Source organism: Lepisosteus oculatus, chromosome 12 (genome assembly GCF_040954835.1).
Source record: "Lepisosteus oculatus isolate fLepOcu1 chromosome 12, fLepOcu1.hap2, whole genome shotgun sequence".
Lineage (NCBI taxonomy): Eukaryota > Metazoa > Chordata > Actinopteri > Semionotiformes > Lepisosteidae > Lepisosteus > Lepisosteus oculatus.
In genome coordinates this window covers 10,167,436-10,187,624 of record NC_090707.1, presented here as the reverse complement: position 1 = coordinate 10,187,624, position 20,189 = coordinate 10,167,436, and the positions used below count along the sequence as shown (strand labels likewise).

The following is a 20,189-nucleotide window of genomic DNA, read 5'->3' as shown; positions in this document are numbered from 1 at the left end:
TTATCAACTGCACAGAAGTATAATCAGTGAAGAGCATTCTTTAGCCCCAGAAAAATTGCCCTATGAGGTCCATAATAAAACAAATGACTATTGTAAAAACTTTATAGACAAAATATAGACTGAATTGCCTACAGAGTGACAGAAAATGGACTCATAATTCACATTATTTCATTAGGTAGGCCAAGGAAGATAGAAATATTCTTAATCTCTCTCTGTGAAGCTGTGATTACAGAAAAGTAATAAAAAAATAAGCCAAAAGGAACCCAGAAAATAATGGGAGCCCGACAGAAAATGAAGCATGCAAGCCTGGAGATTAGTAAGGGTTGGTTTAGCAGCATACCTGTGGCTGAGAAAACAGCGGGCACCAATGTGGAATGATTTATTACAAGCGCTCTCCTACCTAGCAGTCCATCCCCACTAGAGTGCAGAGTCTGAGAGGGGTCCTGAGCTGACACTGGGGAGGAGTCCACATTGGCCGGTCTGTCAGGACCACCCTCGCCGGCCTCCCCATTAGTGGCTGCGCTCTGGCCCAGAACAATCCCGTGTCTCTAAACATGATAAAATGGAGAGAAGATAAACTCCAATGGCTCATATATATGTTTGAAACATTATATTTAATATATCTCATAACTACAAAAAAAAACATGCATTTTACAAAACCCATACAAGCTTGAAAACTTGTGACGGGGTTCTCCTAAGTTTTTCAAATTTGATATATACTTAATACTATAAATAGACTAAACAATCTGAAATGTAACAGCATTTGGCTTCATAAATGCCACATTCTTGAGCATGGAGACACAAATCCTAAGGTAAGGAGACTAGAATCATTTAGCTTGCCACACTGAGGTGAGAGAAAAGGCACTGATGCATTCTACAGTACAAGCAGGTGATATCCCATCAGGCACATGGGGGGATGTCCATGCTGCAACCAGGAGTGCTCCAATACTTCAGTACCTTCAGAACGTCCTTCAGTAGGACCACTTCATCCCTGAGCTCATCCCGCTCATTCCGGATAGCGTCAGAATATTCCTTCTGCCTCTCTAAGGCCTAGGGTAATGAGCCCAGGAGGAGAGGTGGAGAAACAGGGTGTGAAGAGACCAGGTAAAGGACAGAACATAGCCCAGACCAGAAAGGAAAACAGAGCAGATGCAGTGCTAACAAGCTTATCATCACAGTTTTATACTGCATGAGAAAAACACTAGGTGGAAGACCCACTTGTATGTTAGTACAACTACACTCACACTCTTGTAATAGGAAACTAAAAATAAACTTTTATTGCACAGACTTAAAAAATTTCAATTCCCATTAAAAGTAGCATATAATAATAACAGATCTACTGTCTAGTGACTACACAACAGATGGAATTCCTGTTTTGCTATTGACATGAATAACAAAGATCTCTTAGATAGGACTGTGTGCACAGGGCCCTGCACACCATACCCCAATCTTTTTATCCTTCCACTCCAGGGTTTCCTGCAGGTCAGAAACCTCCCTAACATAGCCATCCTGCTTCAGTCGCAGCTGGCGGACCTCCTGGCCACCGAGAATCAGAGGGAGAAGAGAGGCAAGAAGGAAGAGCAAGAAGAGAATGAGGCATAGGTACAAGAAGCCAGGAAAATGTAGAGCTTTTCCAACCCGACCTCCCTGAAGAATCTTTCTTTCTAAAGGATCATTTAGTGGATTAGAACTAATGGGGTTGATGCCCTTGTACTGTTCCCCACTGGCTAAGACAGTAACCTTGCTTTTGTTACAAGATCATCCCAATGGTCTCAATGGCTCAATCCAAACGGTACTCTGTGACTAGCAGTTCCCAAGTCTCTGAATTGCAAATGAAAGTGCTACACCAAAGGTTCTCCAGTTTTTGGTGAACAGTGTATGAAATGTAAAAGATTTAGTTCTAAAGAAATTCACATATTTCATAACAAGGAACTGCAGCAACCCATAAATCCTGAAGCCTGTAAAACTCGACCCCATTCAAAAATCTTTTTAATTATTACACATACATAACTACTGGACTGTTGACAACATGTCGTCGATTTGTATCTTGGTACTCACAGTTAATAATTCTTCACTTTGTCGGAGAGTCTCTTTCATCTCGTTAAACTGGAACTGTAACACGCTGTGGGCATGCCTCTCTCTTTCATATTCCTGTCAGGAAAAAAAGACATTGAAATCCGTCCTATGACCAATCCCCCTACTGCACATCGCCCACAATCCCTCCAATCCCATGCTCACACTGGTGTCCTGGGCTTTCCAGAGAATATCTTTCTATCCTTAAAGCACCTATCCACTTTTGCTATGCATCCCCTTGTATCCCAGGAACCTCTGAATCTAAAACTGCCTAGATTATCAGAAGCTTCAACATCACCTCTTATACTACTTTCTTAATGTCACCCTGTCCTATTTCCTATTCTGTTCACTCCTCTGCTCTCTTAATTCATTTGCACCAATTACTGACATCCATTCTGTAGCCACACTTTTACAGTCCACTGGCTCTTGGCCTTTTCACTCACTTTAGTTTTTTCTTCATATGCTCTCCTGGTCTCTGAGAGCTGCTCCTCCAGCTCCATCAGGGAGTCCTTCAGCGTGTCCACCTGGTACATCAGATTAGACTTCTCATTGTCCATCTGGGCATTGGATACCATGGCTTTCCTATACTTCTCCTCCACTTCAGCCAGAGAGTCCTGTAGGGAACAGAACCCCAGATTTAAAGTCTGCAATAATGAAAGAAGCAGGTTAAATAAAATCCCGTCTTTTGAAATATATTCTTATAATTAAAGGTTAAAAATGAAACCTTTTTTTTTAATTTTCTACCTGTCACAAAAAAATGAAAATGTATACATATATATGATTTTGTAAAGAAACAAGTAATAGGTTTATTACATGCTGAAAAAAAGAAGAAAGAGAACACAACGTTTCGGCCGTGGAGCCTTCTTCAGGTCGCTTTTTCAGCAAGAAATAAACCTATTACTTGTTCCTTTGCAACCTACGCATGCTGACGCAGCTGCCCACCTGAACTACTATGATTTTGTGTCCATCTGGATGGAAACTATGCAGTTTCAGCAATGTACAGTATACCTGTACAAACATTTATTTTGAAGCAAAATGCTTGGAAAATGAAAAAAGACCATAAAAAAATGAATTCTGAAACGATAATGGTTTTTAATCAATAAGCCAGATGGAACAAGCCATATATGTTCAAGACATAGCCAGACACAATTTTCTGCTTATCCTAGTTACACCATAGTTTGAATATGCAGTTATCCAGCTTTAACTGTAGTTATAGGAATTTTAAAAATGATGGGTCCTGAGTTCTCTCAGGGCAATGAGAACGTGTTATCATTCGGAACTGAATGCATCGACAGATAAATGTGCTGTTATAACGTCAGTGTTTGCAACCAGTCTTCAGTTCACTGCAAACAATCTTCTTGGATACCGAAAATTCTCAACCTGTTTTCCCAAATTTACAGTGAGGACAAAAATATGTGATTTTAATAAAGGGTTTTCCATTCTTCATTCAGTACTGCATGCACTGTTACCTAAACCACTTGTTAGGAAAATACTTCTGCATCTGCATGCAAGTGTTTGTTTGTTTTTTTGGAGGGTTAATTTGTTAGGCTTCCACTCTTCATTCACAAAATACCTTGACTTCTTTGAGCCCCTGTATATATCTGAGTTCCACATCCTGAACCTGATCCTTCAGCTCATGAATATCCTGAGACGGAAAGCACATTGGAAATGGAAAGTTGAGGGTGGCCACTAGGGGGAACCCCGACGCAGAGTGAACAGCCTGAAGCTAGATTAGACTGTATTTGAGCATGACTATGTCAGAGCTCACAAGCCTGGCATGATATACTGTAGGATGCGACACAAAGTATATGACAAACTAAGCACACACTGAAGCACGCATTTATTTTTGCCTTAGAAGTGCCCGTCTAGAAAATTAAAAAAACGTATCTGCAAAGCCACTGAAATTTTAATTCTTTACACACAGCCCATTCAAAAGTAAAAGTTGCATACTAATTACATAAATGTCCCCATTATCACATAACACTAGCAAATGTGGAAAGATTATATACTGCATCACCACAGGTTCTTGGGGGCTCCAACGCATCCTGAATCCATTTCATACTGGTTTGAGAATAATGAAACCACGAGAAATTCTCCAATCAGGATTTATTGGTAAAGACGACTGAAACTCAGCTGCAAAGTCTTTTTAGCCTCTAACTAAAGCCATTGATCCTGTAAAAAAAAAATATCACTACCGGGACAGACAAATGCTAAGAAAGTGGGTGCTGAGAAACTTGAAGGGGTTTGTTATGTTGGCAGAAGAACATCTGGTGGGGGCATTCTATCCAGATGGCTTTACCTTAATCTCTCGAATAGAGGCTTCTGTGTCAGCAGAGATGGAGGTATCCCCACTCCCTCTACGAGAAGATGACCCTCCCAGGGAGGCAAGGGTAGCAGCTGACAACGTGGAAGCTGTCCGAGATCCCTGTCGAAACGAAGAGATCCGTCACGGACTGCACATCCATCATCTTCTCTAAAAACTTTCCCGGACACACTAAGGATGGTTAAAACTACTGCCCTTTGAGCTTATCAATGAGTCACTGATCGATTAACTGGTATGGACTGGCAATAAAACAGAATTTGATATGAAAGGCATGTGACTATTACAAAGATTTACTTCCAAAGGTTATCGAATATACAAAAATACATTAACTTGAAAAATGAAATGATAAGGTATTTTGAAAATCAACTCTAAAAAATATATCCCTAAATGTAAGCAATATGATGTCCTGAAAAACATTTGCACACACCTACACATTAATACATAGTATAGACACAATCTTGGACAGCACGGTGTGCTGGACCCTGAGTTCAACTCCTAGGGTGCAACCTGCTTGGAGTTTGTATGTTCTTCCTGCATTTGTGTGGGTTTCCTCTGGATGCTTCTGTATCCTCCCAAAGTTCAAAAGACTTACTGGTAGGTTAATTGGCTTCTGTAAATTGTCCCTAGTGTGAGTGTGTGTGTTTGCATCTGTGTTTGTCCTGTGATGGACTGGTTTTTCCTGGCTTGTGTCCGTTACTTGCCAGATTAGTGTCAGGCATTCCCTGTGACCCTGTATTGGATAAAATGGTTAAGAAAATGGATGGGCATATAATCTTACAGCATCTGTGTGGTGCAGTCTTTTTTGTTTGTTTTTTTGTTCGGTCATTTTCTCTTTCCTCTCTTAGTTGTTATTTTGGTAGTAAAATACGCAAATTGTTTTCAGAACAGAGGGATTCGTTTTTAGCTCGCCCAGACGTCTGTACTATGAACAGCCTAAAGTTCTTAAAGGAGGGGGGATTATGAAGAATAATTTGAGAGCTGGAGGGTCTTGTGACTCATAAGCAGGTCAGCCAGCAGGTCTATTAACTGGCACCTCTAAGTGAATGCCAGAGTGCAGCTCACAGTTTCAAGGAAGAAGATCTCTATCACAGGCTTTCAACTCCAAATGTGCACCAAAGGTTTTTGTAATGCATGTTCCCTTACCATTTGAAAAGAGCAAAGCAGATCATAAAACAAGGACACCAACCTTTTCCAGGAAATCCCTGTCCGACCTCTCTTCCACCTACAAAAAGGAACTTTGTTAAAATTTTGAGCGCACTTTAAGATAGAAGACAATCACATGGAGCAGCTCTGCCGTTTTGCATTTCCTATCACCTCATTTTCATGTTTGCACTCAACACTTTGCCATCTAGATATGTGAACAAAAGGTCCGAAAAAATGCAACCTTTCACTTCAGTTAAATAGATCCATCTGTGTACCAGCACAGACAAAATCAACAGACATTTTTTTGAAGTTGTGAGTCCCTGATATTCAAAAGGGTTTAAAATTATTATTTATGAACGGCTGGTAAAATTATATACCCAAAGATAATAGGAATATAAAATCATACATAATACAGAACATCTGTTGTAATGATCGTCACAAGACAATTTCAAAACATTTTCAAATAAATGTGTTCATTACCCCATTAAATGTGTGTATTACCATGTGGAGAACTGATGAAAAACCATACTTACTGTTAATTTGACAAATATTACCATTCAGCGGAGGAATATAAAACTCAACTACAACAACAGTTGTACAGTAAATAGAAATGACCAAGTGAGGAAAATGAAGAATAAAGAAGCAAAGTTTGTCAGGATAACCAGTCTCACACTGATGAAAATATAAGAAAAATACATTGATTTTTATTGTAATTGCTACTGTAGTGCCTTTCAAAAATATTAGAACATTAAAACATACTTTTGCTCAGCCCAGTGATTTCAAATGACCATAAGAACATGGACACAAGCAGCTGACATAGATTTCAGAGTGTAAAAATCAGTATTCGGCTACAATCTCTTAGAGGCAAAATCTGCATGAATTCCCCAACCCACTGAGCACACCAAACGCTTGTGTAATCATTTGAGATGCATTTTTAAGCCTTGCAGCAGCCACTTGAGTTCTTGCTTATTGAGGTGTTCTCACTTCTGTTTCCTTTGTTTCTGTAAGTAAAATGCCTATTCGACTGGATGTAGCTAAAGGCAGTCTAAGATTTTCCAAATGAATTTGTTTACTTTTGTTGCATTAGCTACAGTATATTGTATGTTCTGAATCACTGTCATGCTGCATGATAAACTGCAGGCCACCCAACACATATGAAAGTATTTTTTCCACATAAGCTGACAAAATGTTTCTGTAACCTCATAATTCATTCTGCTATTCACTATCTTCACAATGTTTCAGCATTTGGTCTTTGGAAAGTACAAAGCTTTTATTAGTTTTATGGACAGATGAGACCAAAACAAACCAAAGTCAGAGAAAGATGAAAGTATTAAGAAAGAAAGGTACTGCAGATGCTCCAAAGAACACCACTTCAAATGTGAAGCTTGGCAAAGTTAGTCATGACCACCTGACCAAATAAGACAGTTGGGTGATGATTTAATGACCAAAGAAGTGAAGACTGCATCTGTCGTCTGGAGAAAGGGGGAAGACACAATGTAATGTGTGGCTCCAGTGGGAGAAGTAACTGAGAATATAACTGAAAGACAGACCTACAGTATGGATAAAAGTTTTGTCATTTTTGGAAAAGTCTGAGTTTTAAGAAGAGTCTCGGGGAGAGAGTCTGGAACCAAGCAAGCATCTTAGATGTTTGGATATCTTTAGAAGCACATAGAAGAAGAATACTAGTTTCTCAAAGAATCGTTTAGGGTTTTGTTTTTGTGATTTCGATTATTTCCCTGCGCTGCAAAATAAAAAGCATTATTTTATCTTTATGATTGCATTGTTGCATCTTTTTACCTGGGACCCGCCTATTTAAAGATCCCATCCCAGGCACCCTGTGCCCTGGTCACAATATAATGATATTATTCATGACTCTGAATTTACTTTCCCTCTTTCTCAGTATAACAAGGTGAGACCCTACAGAATGAAGATAGTGAACTCATCCCCTATTCCTGGAGACAGGTGTGAACTGTACATACTGTACATGCATGCATTCACAGCAAGCCCATCCTGGACCACAGGACCACACGCATGCCACTCACGTCGGGCAGATCAGGGATAGTGACATCATCCAGGTCTCTCAGGACACTGCTGCTGCTAGCTGCACTGCGCAGGAACCCTGCCACCGAGCTGCAGTCCTCCTGAGACTGGGCAAGGGGCGCAAGACAGCAACACATTTTGAGCGCACCGAGAAACACACCAGGGCCAGCAGCCACAGACACGCAGCTTGCAAAACACAGCCCTCATCCCTGCTCTTAACCACATGCACCACACAACCTGCCACCCTCAGTACGGTGCAGCTCTTAAACTCTCTACTTGCCACCAGCACAAGATACATCTCATCCCTAATCAATCCAGTGTTCTGACATTGATGAACACTCTACCTGAGGTTCTGTGAAGCAGACTTATTGTGCTTTTACCTTCAAGATGGAATCCATTGAATACATTTGCCCACCAGAGAAGAATTTGACTAATAAACAAGCCATAGCTACAACTCAAGATGAACTACAGTATATCAAAATTCAGGAAGTGAATGCAGGAAGTGCTGCAAAGCCAACCACAATACAAACTGGTGACACAAGACCCCTGTGTTTTGTTTCTCACTGAATAAACAGCTGCAGGTGTTGTCTTTACTCTACACCCTTTTTTAGACAAAAAGGTGTAGACAGCCCCAAGCTATTGCCTGCCATGTATCCATCTTCTTTATCTGTCATTGAACACAAAAACCATTCCACAAAAACATGGTGCTCTTTTCTTTACAGGTCCTCTAACTGCATGTACCATCCTATTAGCAAAAATAAATGAAAACGGAATTCGGCAACCCTTCTACATTAGCCCATCAGCCCAGGGGCTGAAGTCAGGGGTACAAACAGGTGGCATCAGGGCTCCAGAAGCTACAGTATTTTATTGTATTTTATAAAAAAATGTTGTTGAACTAATGGGCTTATGGTGTACAAGTTATTTTCAAATACGCTCTCGTATTTCATGCTGATGAAATTAAGAAGCTGTGGGAAAATAAATGCTGCTTAATGTTACTTGGGTGCTTTGTTTCTCAATAAGCAATTTCATTGAGAACTTAGGGGGAGAAAAGCATGTGATTTTCAAGGCATTTTAGAGATTAAAACGGATAATGCTTGGCTCTGTTGGGTTGTTTTTGTACTAGTTGACTGCACTGATAAGCATTAATCATTTTTTATTTTAGTGACCCAGATTAGAACATACATGGATACATTATGGCTATATTTCCTATGTTGTTTTCAGTAGGCCACCATGGTCACCTCTGTGTTTGTGACCACTGCTCTTGATTGTTTCATAAAGCAGCTCTTTCTTGGTTAACACTACAAACTGGCACATATGATCTAAAAAGAAAACACCAAAATGATTAAATAATAACAGTATTAAAATACCTACTGAGTTCTTAACTATCAATGTGGACACTAAGTAAAGCACTGAAGGCGTGAAGGTTTTTAATTAGGGTAAGAGGTGTCCAATTCCAACTTTGAAAGATGGAGGTTGTTGAAATAGTAACAGTAACAGCGAATTCTACATTTAATGCAATACACAATTAAAACAACATTTTTTTGGATAGGCGAGATTATGTACTTAACAATGAATACTAATAATTGATTATATTAATATTGATAAAAAATAATGTATAGTAGCCAACAAGCAGGTTTTTCTTACAGTAACAGGCATCACTGCAGTGAAGAAGACTATTTTGGATATACTGTACAGTTGGTCAGACCCAGCTTTTTCTTATTCTTGTGTCTGGTTAGGAACTTTGCATTATATCTTCCTTATAGAAAGGTCCACAGCTCGACTACACTTAGCTTTTATCAGTACATCAGTAGCCACAGTACACGGCTACTGATAAGAAAAGCTCAGATGATGTGTTCGTTGTCTGTAGTATGTATGTTCTTTCTCTTTTTCCTTTTTGATTTTGTTGTTTAACTAAAAAACTGTAAGGTGCAATGTGTATAGTATCTCTGATGTGCATGTGTTCTGTTTTGTTCTGTAATTGTATCAGTGTTTCTTTGTGTTGGTTTAATCAAATAAAAAAATGAAATAAAATAAATGAATGGTTATAAAGCCAGTAGCCAACCAGGTATGGTGAAAAACTTGAGGCCATCAACTAAAGAAAGCCTTTTCTATTTTATGTTGTTTTCAACATCCTGTGATACACAGCAACTTTCACTTCTAAACTCAAATGCACAGAAACATTCCCTGAGAATTAAAATCAGTTTTTCACTTCTTCTCCGCAATGTATTAGCAAGCCTCATTTGAAATAATAGGCCTAGAGCCTGGGCTACAAGTTACTGTCGGGGCCTGACAAAGAGAGCTCACCACAGGGCTGGCGCGAGCAGAACTGGCCCTGGAAGAAGCACGCGAGTTGGACCCCAGAAAGCCACTGTACTCCGATGGCTAAATATTATCAGAATGGCAGGCAGGAAGAAAGACAGGGAAGAAGAGAAAAAAAAGTTCAGATAAGGCGGAAGAAAAATAACAGTATAGAAAGCAAACAAGCAAAAACCAAGCAGTGAATTCACCCATTAAATATGTGACCCAAAGATTTCTAAATTTAAACAAAGTCATCAAAGTCTGTTAGAACACAGGGCTATTTAAAGTAAGCACTGTATAACCAGTGGATTAAAATTAGTATTACAAATTATGTTGGTGGTTTAGACAAAAATATGGCAGCAAACTTACTCATGGTTTCAATTATTCAAGAAAAGAGATGAAGAAAAAATACAGTATAACATCCTCTAAACTACATACTGTATGGCTGTTTTCTCAAATTCCTTCAACATGCAACAATAGGAATTACAGTACTGTTCTAAGAGTTCTGGAGTTGAATCCTAATGAAACTGTAAACACAAAATGCAATTACAGTACATGCCAAAGTATCAATCAAAGCAAGAACAAACAAAAAAGACATACAAATATAGTTTTCTAGTCATTACAGACTGTTGCTGGTTAACACAAACCTGTACCATATACTGGGGCCCCTAATACTGGTCTTAGGGTTGCCCATATCTGCTGACTGTTGTTCAAGCTGAGCTCTTTACTTCACTATCTTATCTAAATTACTAACCTGCTTGACTGGAACATTTGCAAGTTTTCTTCTTTCACAAACAGTTGGGGATTTTACCACAACTTTTTGTGAATTACAGTATGTATGAAACATTAAAACCATCCCCCATCATGTGTAGGAATGAAAAATAAAGATCAGATTAATACAATGTTATGTCAACTGAGGGATCAGTTATGTAACTCAGAGCTCAGCAGGAATAAGACCCAGCAGTTTGTGAGAGTCTCAGGTTCCAAAGATGTTAACATTTAAGAAGGACAAAGCAAGTCAGAGATACAGTTGGTAAATATTACATTTGACCACCTTCTTTGTCTTCAGAACATGCTCAGAAAAAGCAGTTGTTAAACTCTGCAGATCAAGATCATTCACCACCAGCACAGAGGACACACACAAGGCAAGCTGCTGAGAAAGAAAAGATGATCTTACAGCTCGAGAGTTAGAGCCATTAAACCGCCGGGCTGCGCTGCATACACTGTCCTCGTAAACAGAGCCCTACAGACAGGAAAGAGCCACACATGGTCACTGACACAGACCAACATTCTAAAGCCACAGGGCCCACTGCACACACACAGACCAGCGGGCAAAAGCTCAGAAAAAGCCCCACCTCAAGGGAGCTGGTACAGGGTTAGTAGGGTAATTCAGTGCTCTAAACTGTATTGAGTTTTACATCAAACCTCTTCATCCTTTCAGACACTGGGGTCATTCTTAATGCACATGTGAGACAGAGAGGTGACATAATGAAAGTAAGAACATGGGTGTCAGCATAGCACAGCCATGCAGAAACACAGACTACACATCGCCCCTGTGGAGACAGACTGTTACACAACTGTTAAATCAGCATGCTAGTTTCACTTATCCTTAACAAGGAAAAACACTTCAAAACCTTTGAAAAAACTTGGAACGCTCTTACTTTTCCATTACAGAAACATAACAGATACCAAAAAAAAAAAAGAGTTTCAGCATTTACGGTATTAGTTACCATTCTCTCTTGTTGAGCTAATAAAATTTGACCAACGGGGGCTTAAAAACTGGGGTGTTTTAAAATACATATTATTTAAATGCTTTAATGGAAACCTGAATTAGATCAACAATAATCCAGTTAAAATTCTCTGAAATTAAAGGAATACAGCCTGAAATTTGTAATCTGACATGACTCTCATCAGCAATTGTAAAATACTGTTAATATACTGTAAGTTACTACATAGAATTTTCTCCTAAAATAACTTTCTGATGAAGGTCAAAGTTGAGTATTGTTCCGTTTCCAGCTTGTGTTGTAGGGGTCAGTGAGCTGAAGTTATTGTGAGTGCTCAGGTGATCAGTACAGTGAATATGAATGTAAAACACAAACCCTGTAACTCCGATATTGGGGAGCATCACTATATAGCATGGAAGGCTATGGAGGGAAAAAGAAGGAATGCATATATACAAATACTTTAAAATATATTGACAATATAGAAATTGTTAATAGTGTGAGGCATTTGCCACTGCCTCACACTTTTCATTAAAGTTGTCGCTAGCCTTAGCTGGCAGGGTTTACTGGCTAGGTCTTTAACTGTAAATTGCAATCTTGCACACAGTATTTTTTTTAAATTGTGTCCCACTACTGTTGCTAATGAAGGCAGGGTCCCCAAAGAACCCTGTCCAGAAGCAGACGCATCAAAAAGAAGTGGTATGATCCACTGATACTAATTAGTAAATTACTGCTGCAATGAATTGACACAGTATGCTGGGAAAGCAGAGGAGACAAGTGGGGTCACCGTGCTGCAGCAGTTGCTGACTTGATGGCTTTTCTTAACAAGGCCTTACTGACCCTTATAATACAGTGCCAGTGTGAAATAAATTTGTGTTTTTCTGAATTGTTTAGTGAAAAATGGCACGATGTACAGTAAGTCCCTGTCCTAAAGAGAGAGAATGATTCTTGAAAAACAAACTGAAGTGAACTTAACTATCTGAAACATCACATCTAAAATCTTTTTATCTACTTCACCCAGCTCAACATTATTAACACACCACCTACAGTCAAGGAAAGGAGAGCAAGAGAAATACGAAAATAAAGAAACTAAGAGCTTGAGAACACAAGAAGGAATTAGGGAAAATTAATGTGTGGGGAAAGGGGATTAAAATTAGGGAGGAAAACAGAATGGGAAAAAGCGTTCAAGAATGTAACAGTGGAAAAGAGAATGTCAAACAGATGGTAAATGAGTGAGAGAGACAGACCCGGGCTCCATTTTGAGTGGACTGCAGTTTGGAGGAGGAGAGGCTGCTGTTGCTGTACAGGTCAGAGGAGCAGTAATTCCCCTAGAGAGAGCCAAGCCCAGTGAGAAAGGATGGAGAGAGGTGGAGAGAGAGAAAGATAACATGGTCAGATAGAGGTGCTGATCACACCTCGTCTTGGAAGGAAAGAAAATAAGGCAAAGTGACTCAAAAAGTGATCTGAGTACAGTCAACGGAGAAAACAACAGAGTACATACTGGCTACATATTAAATTGAAACCTCTACCCTGTCCTCTAAACCAGAGTTCTCACTCCCTGCACCACCAGCATAGCAGCACCAGAGGGTGTCAATTGGAATCACAAGACTGAAACTCTTAATTCTTTCACGTTTTTCCTCACTCAAAAGAAAAAAAAAACAAGTCAATTTAATCATATGCTCATGGTGGGAAAAGGGTCTTGAACTATGGTTTCTTGAACTAAGGTGGCTTTGATCTGTAATGAAATAATCCCTAAAGATTTTTAACATTAAAGAACAAAAACTTCTGCTCACAGGTGGTTCTCAGACATTACAAAGACTTTTAGACATAAGCACATTAGAACTACATTAAAGGCATAGCAGAATACTCATCCCAAAAATGTGTTTAAACATTGTTACTTGTGGCTACCCAAGCTCCTAAGTGAACCCTCAGCCAAACCAAACTACATGCAAAACCTAAGCAATGGAAGCAAGCAGTTCATTAGTGAGTTCCACCAATGCAAACAACAATGTACTATACAGTACTTCTTTTTACTATTTTATACAACAGGTTGCCTAAAATAATGTTGTTATTTTAAGCATGCAATGTTCAATAATTATAAATGAAAAAAGTGTGTCTGCTGTTGCAGATTGAGGTCCCATGCTGCACAGCAGCAACATCTGTAGACTCAACCCCCATGAACAAGGAAAAGGAACATCATCTGGGGTTCATTTATCTCTCCTGAACTCAGCAGTGCCTTATTTAAAAGGCTCCCCATGAAATCGGGCAGGGAGAGAAAAAAAAATCTCTTAAATGTTCATTTCAGGGAAACAGGGATATTGTTGCAAAGCAAAGAGATCAAAGGCTTCACTGATCACCGGCCCCATGAACTTCACTTGATATTTGAAGTGAGTGAAGACTGAAGAGAGAATTCCACACTGGTGAGAGGACCAGGAAAATTAAACCAAACACACAAACTCAAATAAAGGTGTTAGTGGACACTAGGCAAGACAGCTCTGTAACAAATGTCTGGGGGCAGAAAAAGGGAAAACCAACCAGCTGTAGATCATGTCTTGAAGACTTTGAAATTCTACTCTCATCACTGTGCCTTGAGCTCTGGGCATTTAAAAGAAAAAAAAATGATTCAAGTAAAAATAAGCAGTCTCCACGTATCGAAGTGTACTATAGCAGACTCCCATGCAGCAATAATTTCTGAGCAGAAAACCTTTACATCATTTTCAAATTCTGATGTATATGTAGGTTGCTTTCTGAACTTTTGTTTCAATATATAAACTGTTGAAAACAATATCTATACGGTTTACACAGTTATAAAATATACAGAAGGGTCCCTGTCCACCACGATGTGGGCAATGGTGACTTATTTTCTCCTCTTTTTTTAGTTAAATGCAGAGTTTGTGGTATTGAGTAGTACAGTAAGTGATGTAAGCAGCACTACTAACCCTACTGGACTTTCTACTCTGAGTTGATCCATGGTACCCTTCATCAAAACCATTGATCTGTTAGAACAGACAATTGAATAACAGAAAGTTAAGAATCATATCATGTATATAAACAGAGAGAGGCACACATTACTTCTGACAACTACCCTGCCTCAACCACCCAGACAGAAAAATTAAATGTTAACTTTAACCCTCAGAAAGTGGCCTCTCTCAGCAAGGCAACCGTTATTTTCCGCAGTACAGTATGTCTTTATACATCTCCAACTACATTCTAAAGCTCAGCTGTGCTGAAAATGCAGGTTTAATGGTGCCCACAAAGACTATAAAACCTTTAAAAGGCTCAGGGATTTAGAATATTGAAAAAATGTACACATAGATCTTTATCTCTAGGAATCCTTGTGGACGGGCATCACAGGAGAAAACCGGAAAATGCCAGTCAAATAAAATCACCACAAGCAGGAAACTGCATTCCTTTCAATGTGATAAACACACTCAGACTAAACTAAAGGTTCCAGCATTCTTTACAGATGCTACTTTGCACTGTTTCACACTCCAATCCAACATACACTACATACTGCTTTCGAGTGTTTCTTCTTCTTGGACTTCTTGCGAGACCCAGCCTGTAGGAAGGGACAGCAGTGAGCTGAGGGCTTGGACACTCACTCACATTGCACAGCTCAGAATGCCCATACACACATTTGTATCCTTATCACTGTGGGGACGTCCATCCATTTATATTCATTTTTTTTTTTTACCATTCCATACCCCGTCACAAGTAAACATCTACATCCTGTAAGGTGAAACCAGATCCAGAAGAAATATTCTGACACTTTATTTTAAAATAAAGTAACTTGCATTAATATAAAATCCCCAGATTGTCTGTCTGTCAGAAGTTACTAACTTTGTGGGGACGTTTGTTTTTCAGATTTTGTCCTCACATTGATAGCAATACATACCAAACCTCACACAAGCATGAGAGCTCAGGAAGAATGCCTGAGGAAATTAGTTGGGTTAAAAATATTTGGAAGGTAAAGGAATATATACTTATAGTATAAATGTACTTAAATCCATAAAAATGTTATCACATTTTTATATTATATTTCAAAGCCAGGCTCCTGGATTACTGACCTTTGAGATGTCAGACAGTATAAGAGAAAAACAGAAGTACAACACACACCTTCTTTTCTTCAGTGGATGCTCAACTAGCCCTTTTCTGACTTTCTATGACTGCTGCACATTTGTATTTTATATTCACAGCCCACAAGGTAACAGGCCATAAAATCTAAAACAACTGAGCTAAAAAGGCTCACTGATGTATTTGTGTTGAAAAGGCAATTATAAAAAGTACTGGCTGGCACATTCTTACTAAATACCCACCAAGGACCAGATATCCGTAGGCACACCTTGCCAAGTTACTTCAACACACAGTTTACTAATCAAGTATTCATTTTATTACACCAAAACAACACAAAAAATCTGGTAAGCTATCATCTTAGATTTGCCTAGATTTGTGGCTAAGGCTACAAACAGTTATTCATGCTAGAGAATGATAGGCTAAACTGTTTTGGACCTTCTTGCTATGAGTTGGTTGGTTTACTAACAAAGCAATGCTAGTAACAGTTTCTAGGTGTCTGTAATTATATTTTCATACCTGAAAAAACACTAGACATAGTTACAATATTGAGTTCAAAGAGAAAATTCATGACCACCTTTACTGACATTATGTGTCTAATCAACTATGAATCTACCTTGTACACTCGCTGATAAAAAAATGCCCATTTACTGTAAAACGTAAAATTAAGTGAAAATGCAATGTTTCAGGACATTCCTCAGCAAACTCATGCATAACAGTTTTACTCTCTAGTGAAGTGTTAAATTCGTTAAACAGTTACCGAATTGTATTGGTGTGTCCTAGGAGTGTAAACCAAAGCAAACCCCAATTTACATACATTTGTCCGTAAATGCCTGACTCTGTTAGCAACACACACACTATGAAAAACCTATCAAACCCCCAGATTTTCTATCCTGATGTTATCAAACCAAAGGTATTAAAGTATATATCCCTTACTGTTAGCCTAAAAGAAAATCTCCAGTTTTTAAAATTCTGAATGCATGTCTGTTGTTTCTTAACAGTAACATATAATGGAGTTTACACAGATTAATTTTAAAATGACAAACTTTAATACTATTTAAGGAGTTACAGGCTTTCTGCTGACATTGGCTTAACCAAAAATATGTACTGCTGACCGTTAAAGGCGTTATCAGGTGCTTCTTTGGTCTTACACTCACTAAGCTGTTTGTCTAGTTTTGCATCTCGATGTGCAAGGTTAAACAACACTCTCATACACCCCCATCTGCCGTTCTTACCCCTCCATCGGCAGTGACAGAGTCTAGGTCTGACTGTTCAGAGAAAAGACAGAGCCGTTATAGTCAGTAGCCTCTGCTCCACCCCACAGTGACTTAAATCAACACTGCCTGGAAAAAAACTGTAAACCTCTCACATTGAAAAACCCATTCATATATTGTAAATAAATCTAAGACTTATTACTGCCTTTTGCAACTTCCTAGCTTTGCACGGACTGGTCGCTCTGGATATCCATAATTCTTAATGGACTGTTTCAATAGGTGACTGTGTACACACACATTTAATCAGAACTGATCTGGATTCACAGTTGCTTCACGAAACAAAGAAACGATACCTAAAAAGCCAAGTGAAACTTTGAAAACAGAAAAGAAATGCAAACATCTAAGTGAAAAATATTCTCCTGATCAGATGAAGCTACCAGGAATGCAACAAACGCAGAAATACTGACCCTCAGACTCCCGCGGCTCCCAACAGACATCCGCTCATCATCGTCTGAGATCTGGGAGAGAAGAAGACAGAGGATGACTGTTAGATTTACAGTGTTCTCAGACTGAAACCGAATCCATGGGCTTCAGCTCACACACGAATTCTCCCTGAACTTTCACATTTCACTGGTGGTGTGAAGGACATTTTAGATCTTGCCCTATAGAGCTAAAAAATGAGATCATCCAAAAGGCATTTCATTCTAATAACCATTATCTACCAGGTCTGACCTTTACTCAACTAGGAAAACAAAACAAGGGCAAGTGATAGCAGAGGATATCTGCAAGACCCATTAAATAGCATTATTAACAGCAAGATTCCTATCATGCGGGTATTGTGCTTGTGGTTACTTTAACAATAGTGTTTCTATGTTGTCTCAGAAAATAAATAATAATATTAGGCTATAAAATATAATAATTTAAAAAATAATTAGAACAATACTTGGCAGAAAAAAAATACCATAGCTCCTAACCTCTGTTGTGATTTTTGTGATTTTTTGCGAAGTTAGAAGTACATCATGGAACAGAACAGCATGTAACTTTTTATAATGAACATAAACATTCACTTTAAAAAAGCCTGCAAGAAAAATGATGTACAAAGAAAATATGAAACCTTCTTTACGTAATTAGAGACACCGAAAATGCACAATTTCCATTTCAGTAGTCATATTAATTCGTTTAAATTATTCAGTCTTTGTAGAGTTCTGTGGAGACAAAAGGTGAGGGTGCTGGTATGACTGAAGTTTGACTGATTGCTGTGTGTTTTAATTAAGAGAGTGACTGGAATCTAAATGAAGGATACAGTGCAATGTGGCACTGACACTCAGTAGAATTCTGTGCATTATATTCCCCCCTCCCGTCACCATCACCCCCTGCGAACACTGAAGTCATAAAGACTTAAGGCTCAAAAGTTATTTTTGACTTTCACAATGGCAAAACAGAAAATGCCAGTAACATGAGCACAAAAAAAACCAGTCCATTTGAGCCACAGTACAGCTGAAGCTGCAGACTCCACCAACAATAAAGCCCATAGCTATACAGTAGCTGAACTGTTTTTAGAAAAGAAAATCACAAGAACAATATAAAAAGATACTACATCTGAAACTGGGGATAAATGAATGTCATAGTAATTCTGATGCAAACGATCTCAGAAATACAGATGAAAAGGAATTCTGCCAAAATGCATTGCCATTCATTGTTGTCTCTTAGTCTACACTATTGAACCTGCTTGGCCATCACAGCACGTCCAAGGCGATCCACCCCCTACTAGTAACTCAAGAAGTAAAGAGAGACGAGGCGGAGCAAGTAGGACTAGCAGAGGCAGCAGATACAGACCGAGGTGTTTCTCCGTGTGCGGCGGGAGTACCTCTCATTGTCCTCCTGGCCAGGCAGTGTGTGGAGGACAAGAGGGGTGGGAAATATGAGAGAGAAAGAGACAGAAGTCAGAAATTCACTGCTGGCAGCCCCGGACAGGAAGAGAGCAGCTACTGTAAATCGCAAGCGGTATTGAAAATCAGCAAAAAAGCAAAAGCACTCTATAAATATGCTCTTTATTTTTCCTTTTCACCACAATAAAACGTCATGTTCTTTTCTATATGTGGTTGGTGCCACTAAAGCAGCAAGCACATGCGAAAAGCGTGCACTTAATAACCCACAGCAAACACACACCACGGTTAGAGGGTGCCACCGATCAAGCCCATTTCAACAACCATCGCACTACAGACTACCAGTCTGCCTACAGTATGTCATCCACACCATGCTGCACTTCGTGAGCCTGTTAGTACTTCACACATACATTTAAATAAAAAATATATAAGCAGCATACATGCAAGGACTAGTAACACAACAGTGAGAGGCTGTTGCGTCCACCTTCCATTTACCAGCTAATTCCAAGTATGAAGGTGCAGCAGATCAACCAAAAGGCCTAAACGAAGAAATGACTAAACCGACAACCATTTATTGGTACAGTCCTAAATCATACAGCATCATGGTCATACCATCCACTGCTCGATATCGCCCCATTTGTTATCCAGACCGTAGTATTTCTGAGGGCGGAATGAAGGTGAGGAGAGAAACAGAAGATGAGAAGAACAAATTTAGAGAATGAAAACAAATGCTTTTTTACCAAGTCAGTGAGCAAAAAGACTTTTGCTGTTGCAGTTTCATTGAATTTGTTGAGGTTGTTTCTTTCACCAAGACCAGACCCATAAACTCTCCGATTCAAAAGGTAAGCACAAGCATGTAGTGGAGACATTTGATTGAAGAATAGCCTGTCAGCAGATGTCTGAAAATATGGCTAGTTGCTGTCTATGCCAAAATAAGATACACAATGCTGTGCACAAACCATAGACATCTTCAATTATTCTAATATTTTCATTTGATGCTTTCCTTCTTCAGGCTGAAACACAACTCCATGGTGAATCTATACCAACATGTTATCCATTTTGATTTTTTTCCAACTTTTAGTCCTGATAGATACTGTAAATCTGTCATTTTAGTACATAATTTTACTTTTATGGATACAGTATGATAAACAGAACAACTGAACTTCATAACAAGCAACTCCAGACAATGTGTCAATATTCCTTGAGCTCTTGTGAAGCCGTTTTGGAAGATTCTGATTAATGTATATTAAAGACTAGTTAATAGCAAGACTGGTTCCTTCTCATACATACTACTCCCTAATGAAGGTGATTAGTTTCCAATATCATACTACAAGGTTTCCTAATTCTGGATGCTCAATCGTACATACAGTACATATAGTGGACAAAAAAATAGAAACACCAATGTAAAGCCACTAAATAT

The 20,189-nt window shown here is 38.9% G+C and overlaps 1 protein-coding gene across 28 annotated transcripts in view; it reads right to left on the bottom strand.

Moving 5' to 3' along the window:
- Positions 1-20,189, bottom strand: part of lrrfip1a (leucine rich repeat (in FLII) interacting protein 1a) — a 68,692-nt gene that overhangs the window by 13,392 nt on the left and 35,111 nt on the right. For 6 of the 28 annotated variants that reach the window (XM_069196755.1, XM_069196754.1, XM_069196756.1 and 3 more), the window contains 20 exons: positions 19,382-19,429; positions 18,720-18,764; positions 17,351-17,401; positions 16,905-16,937; positions 15,113-15,157; positions 14,538-14,594; positions 14,134-14,193; positions 12,846-12,926; positions 11,977-12,021; positions 11,055-11,120; positions 9,884-9,961; positions 7,582-7,686; positions 5,583-5,618; positions 4,373-4,498; positions 3,647-3,718; positions 2,517-2,687; positions 2,059-2,151; positions 1,444-1,536; positions 958-1,050; positions 401-548 (listed from right to left, as the gene is read on the bottom strand). In XM_069196755.1, coding sequence (XP_069052856.1) covers positions 401-548; positions 958-1,050; positions 1,444-1,536; positions 2,059-2,151; positions 2,517-2,687; positions 3,647-3,718; positions 4,373-4,498; positions 5,583-5,618; positions 7,582-7,686; positions 9,884-9,961; positions 11,055-11,120; positions 11,977-12,021; positions 12,846-12,926; positions 14,134-14,193; positions 14,538-14,594; positions 15,113-15,157; positions 16,905-16,937; positions 17,351-17,401; positions 18,720-18,764; positions 19,382-19,429 — 1,546 coding nt within the window. The remainder of the gene's footprint in view (positions 1-400; positions 549-957; positions 1,051-1,443; positions 1,537-2,058; positions 2,152-2,516; positions 2,688-3,646; positions 3,719-4,372; positions 4,499-5,582; positions 5,619-7,581; positions 7,687-9,883; positions 9,962-11,054; positions 11,121-11,976; positions 12,022-12,845; positions 12,927-14,133; positions 14,194-14,537; positions 14,595-15,112; positions 15,158-16,904; positions 16,938-17,350; positions 17,402-18,719; positions 18,765-19,381; positions 19,430-20,189) is intronic. The other 22 variants (XM_069196762.1, XM_069196764.1, XM_069196760.1 and 19 more) reach the window with 22 other exon arrangements.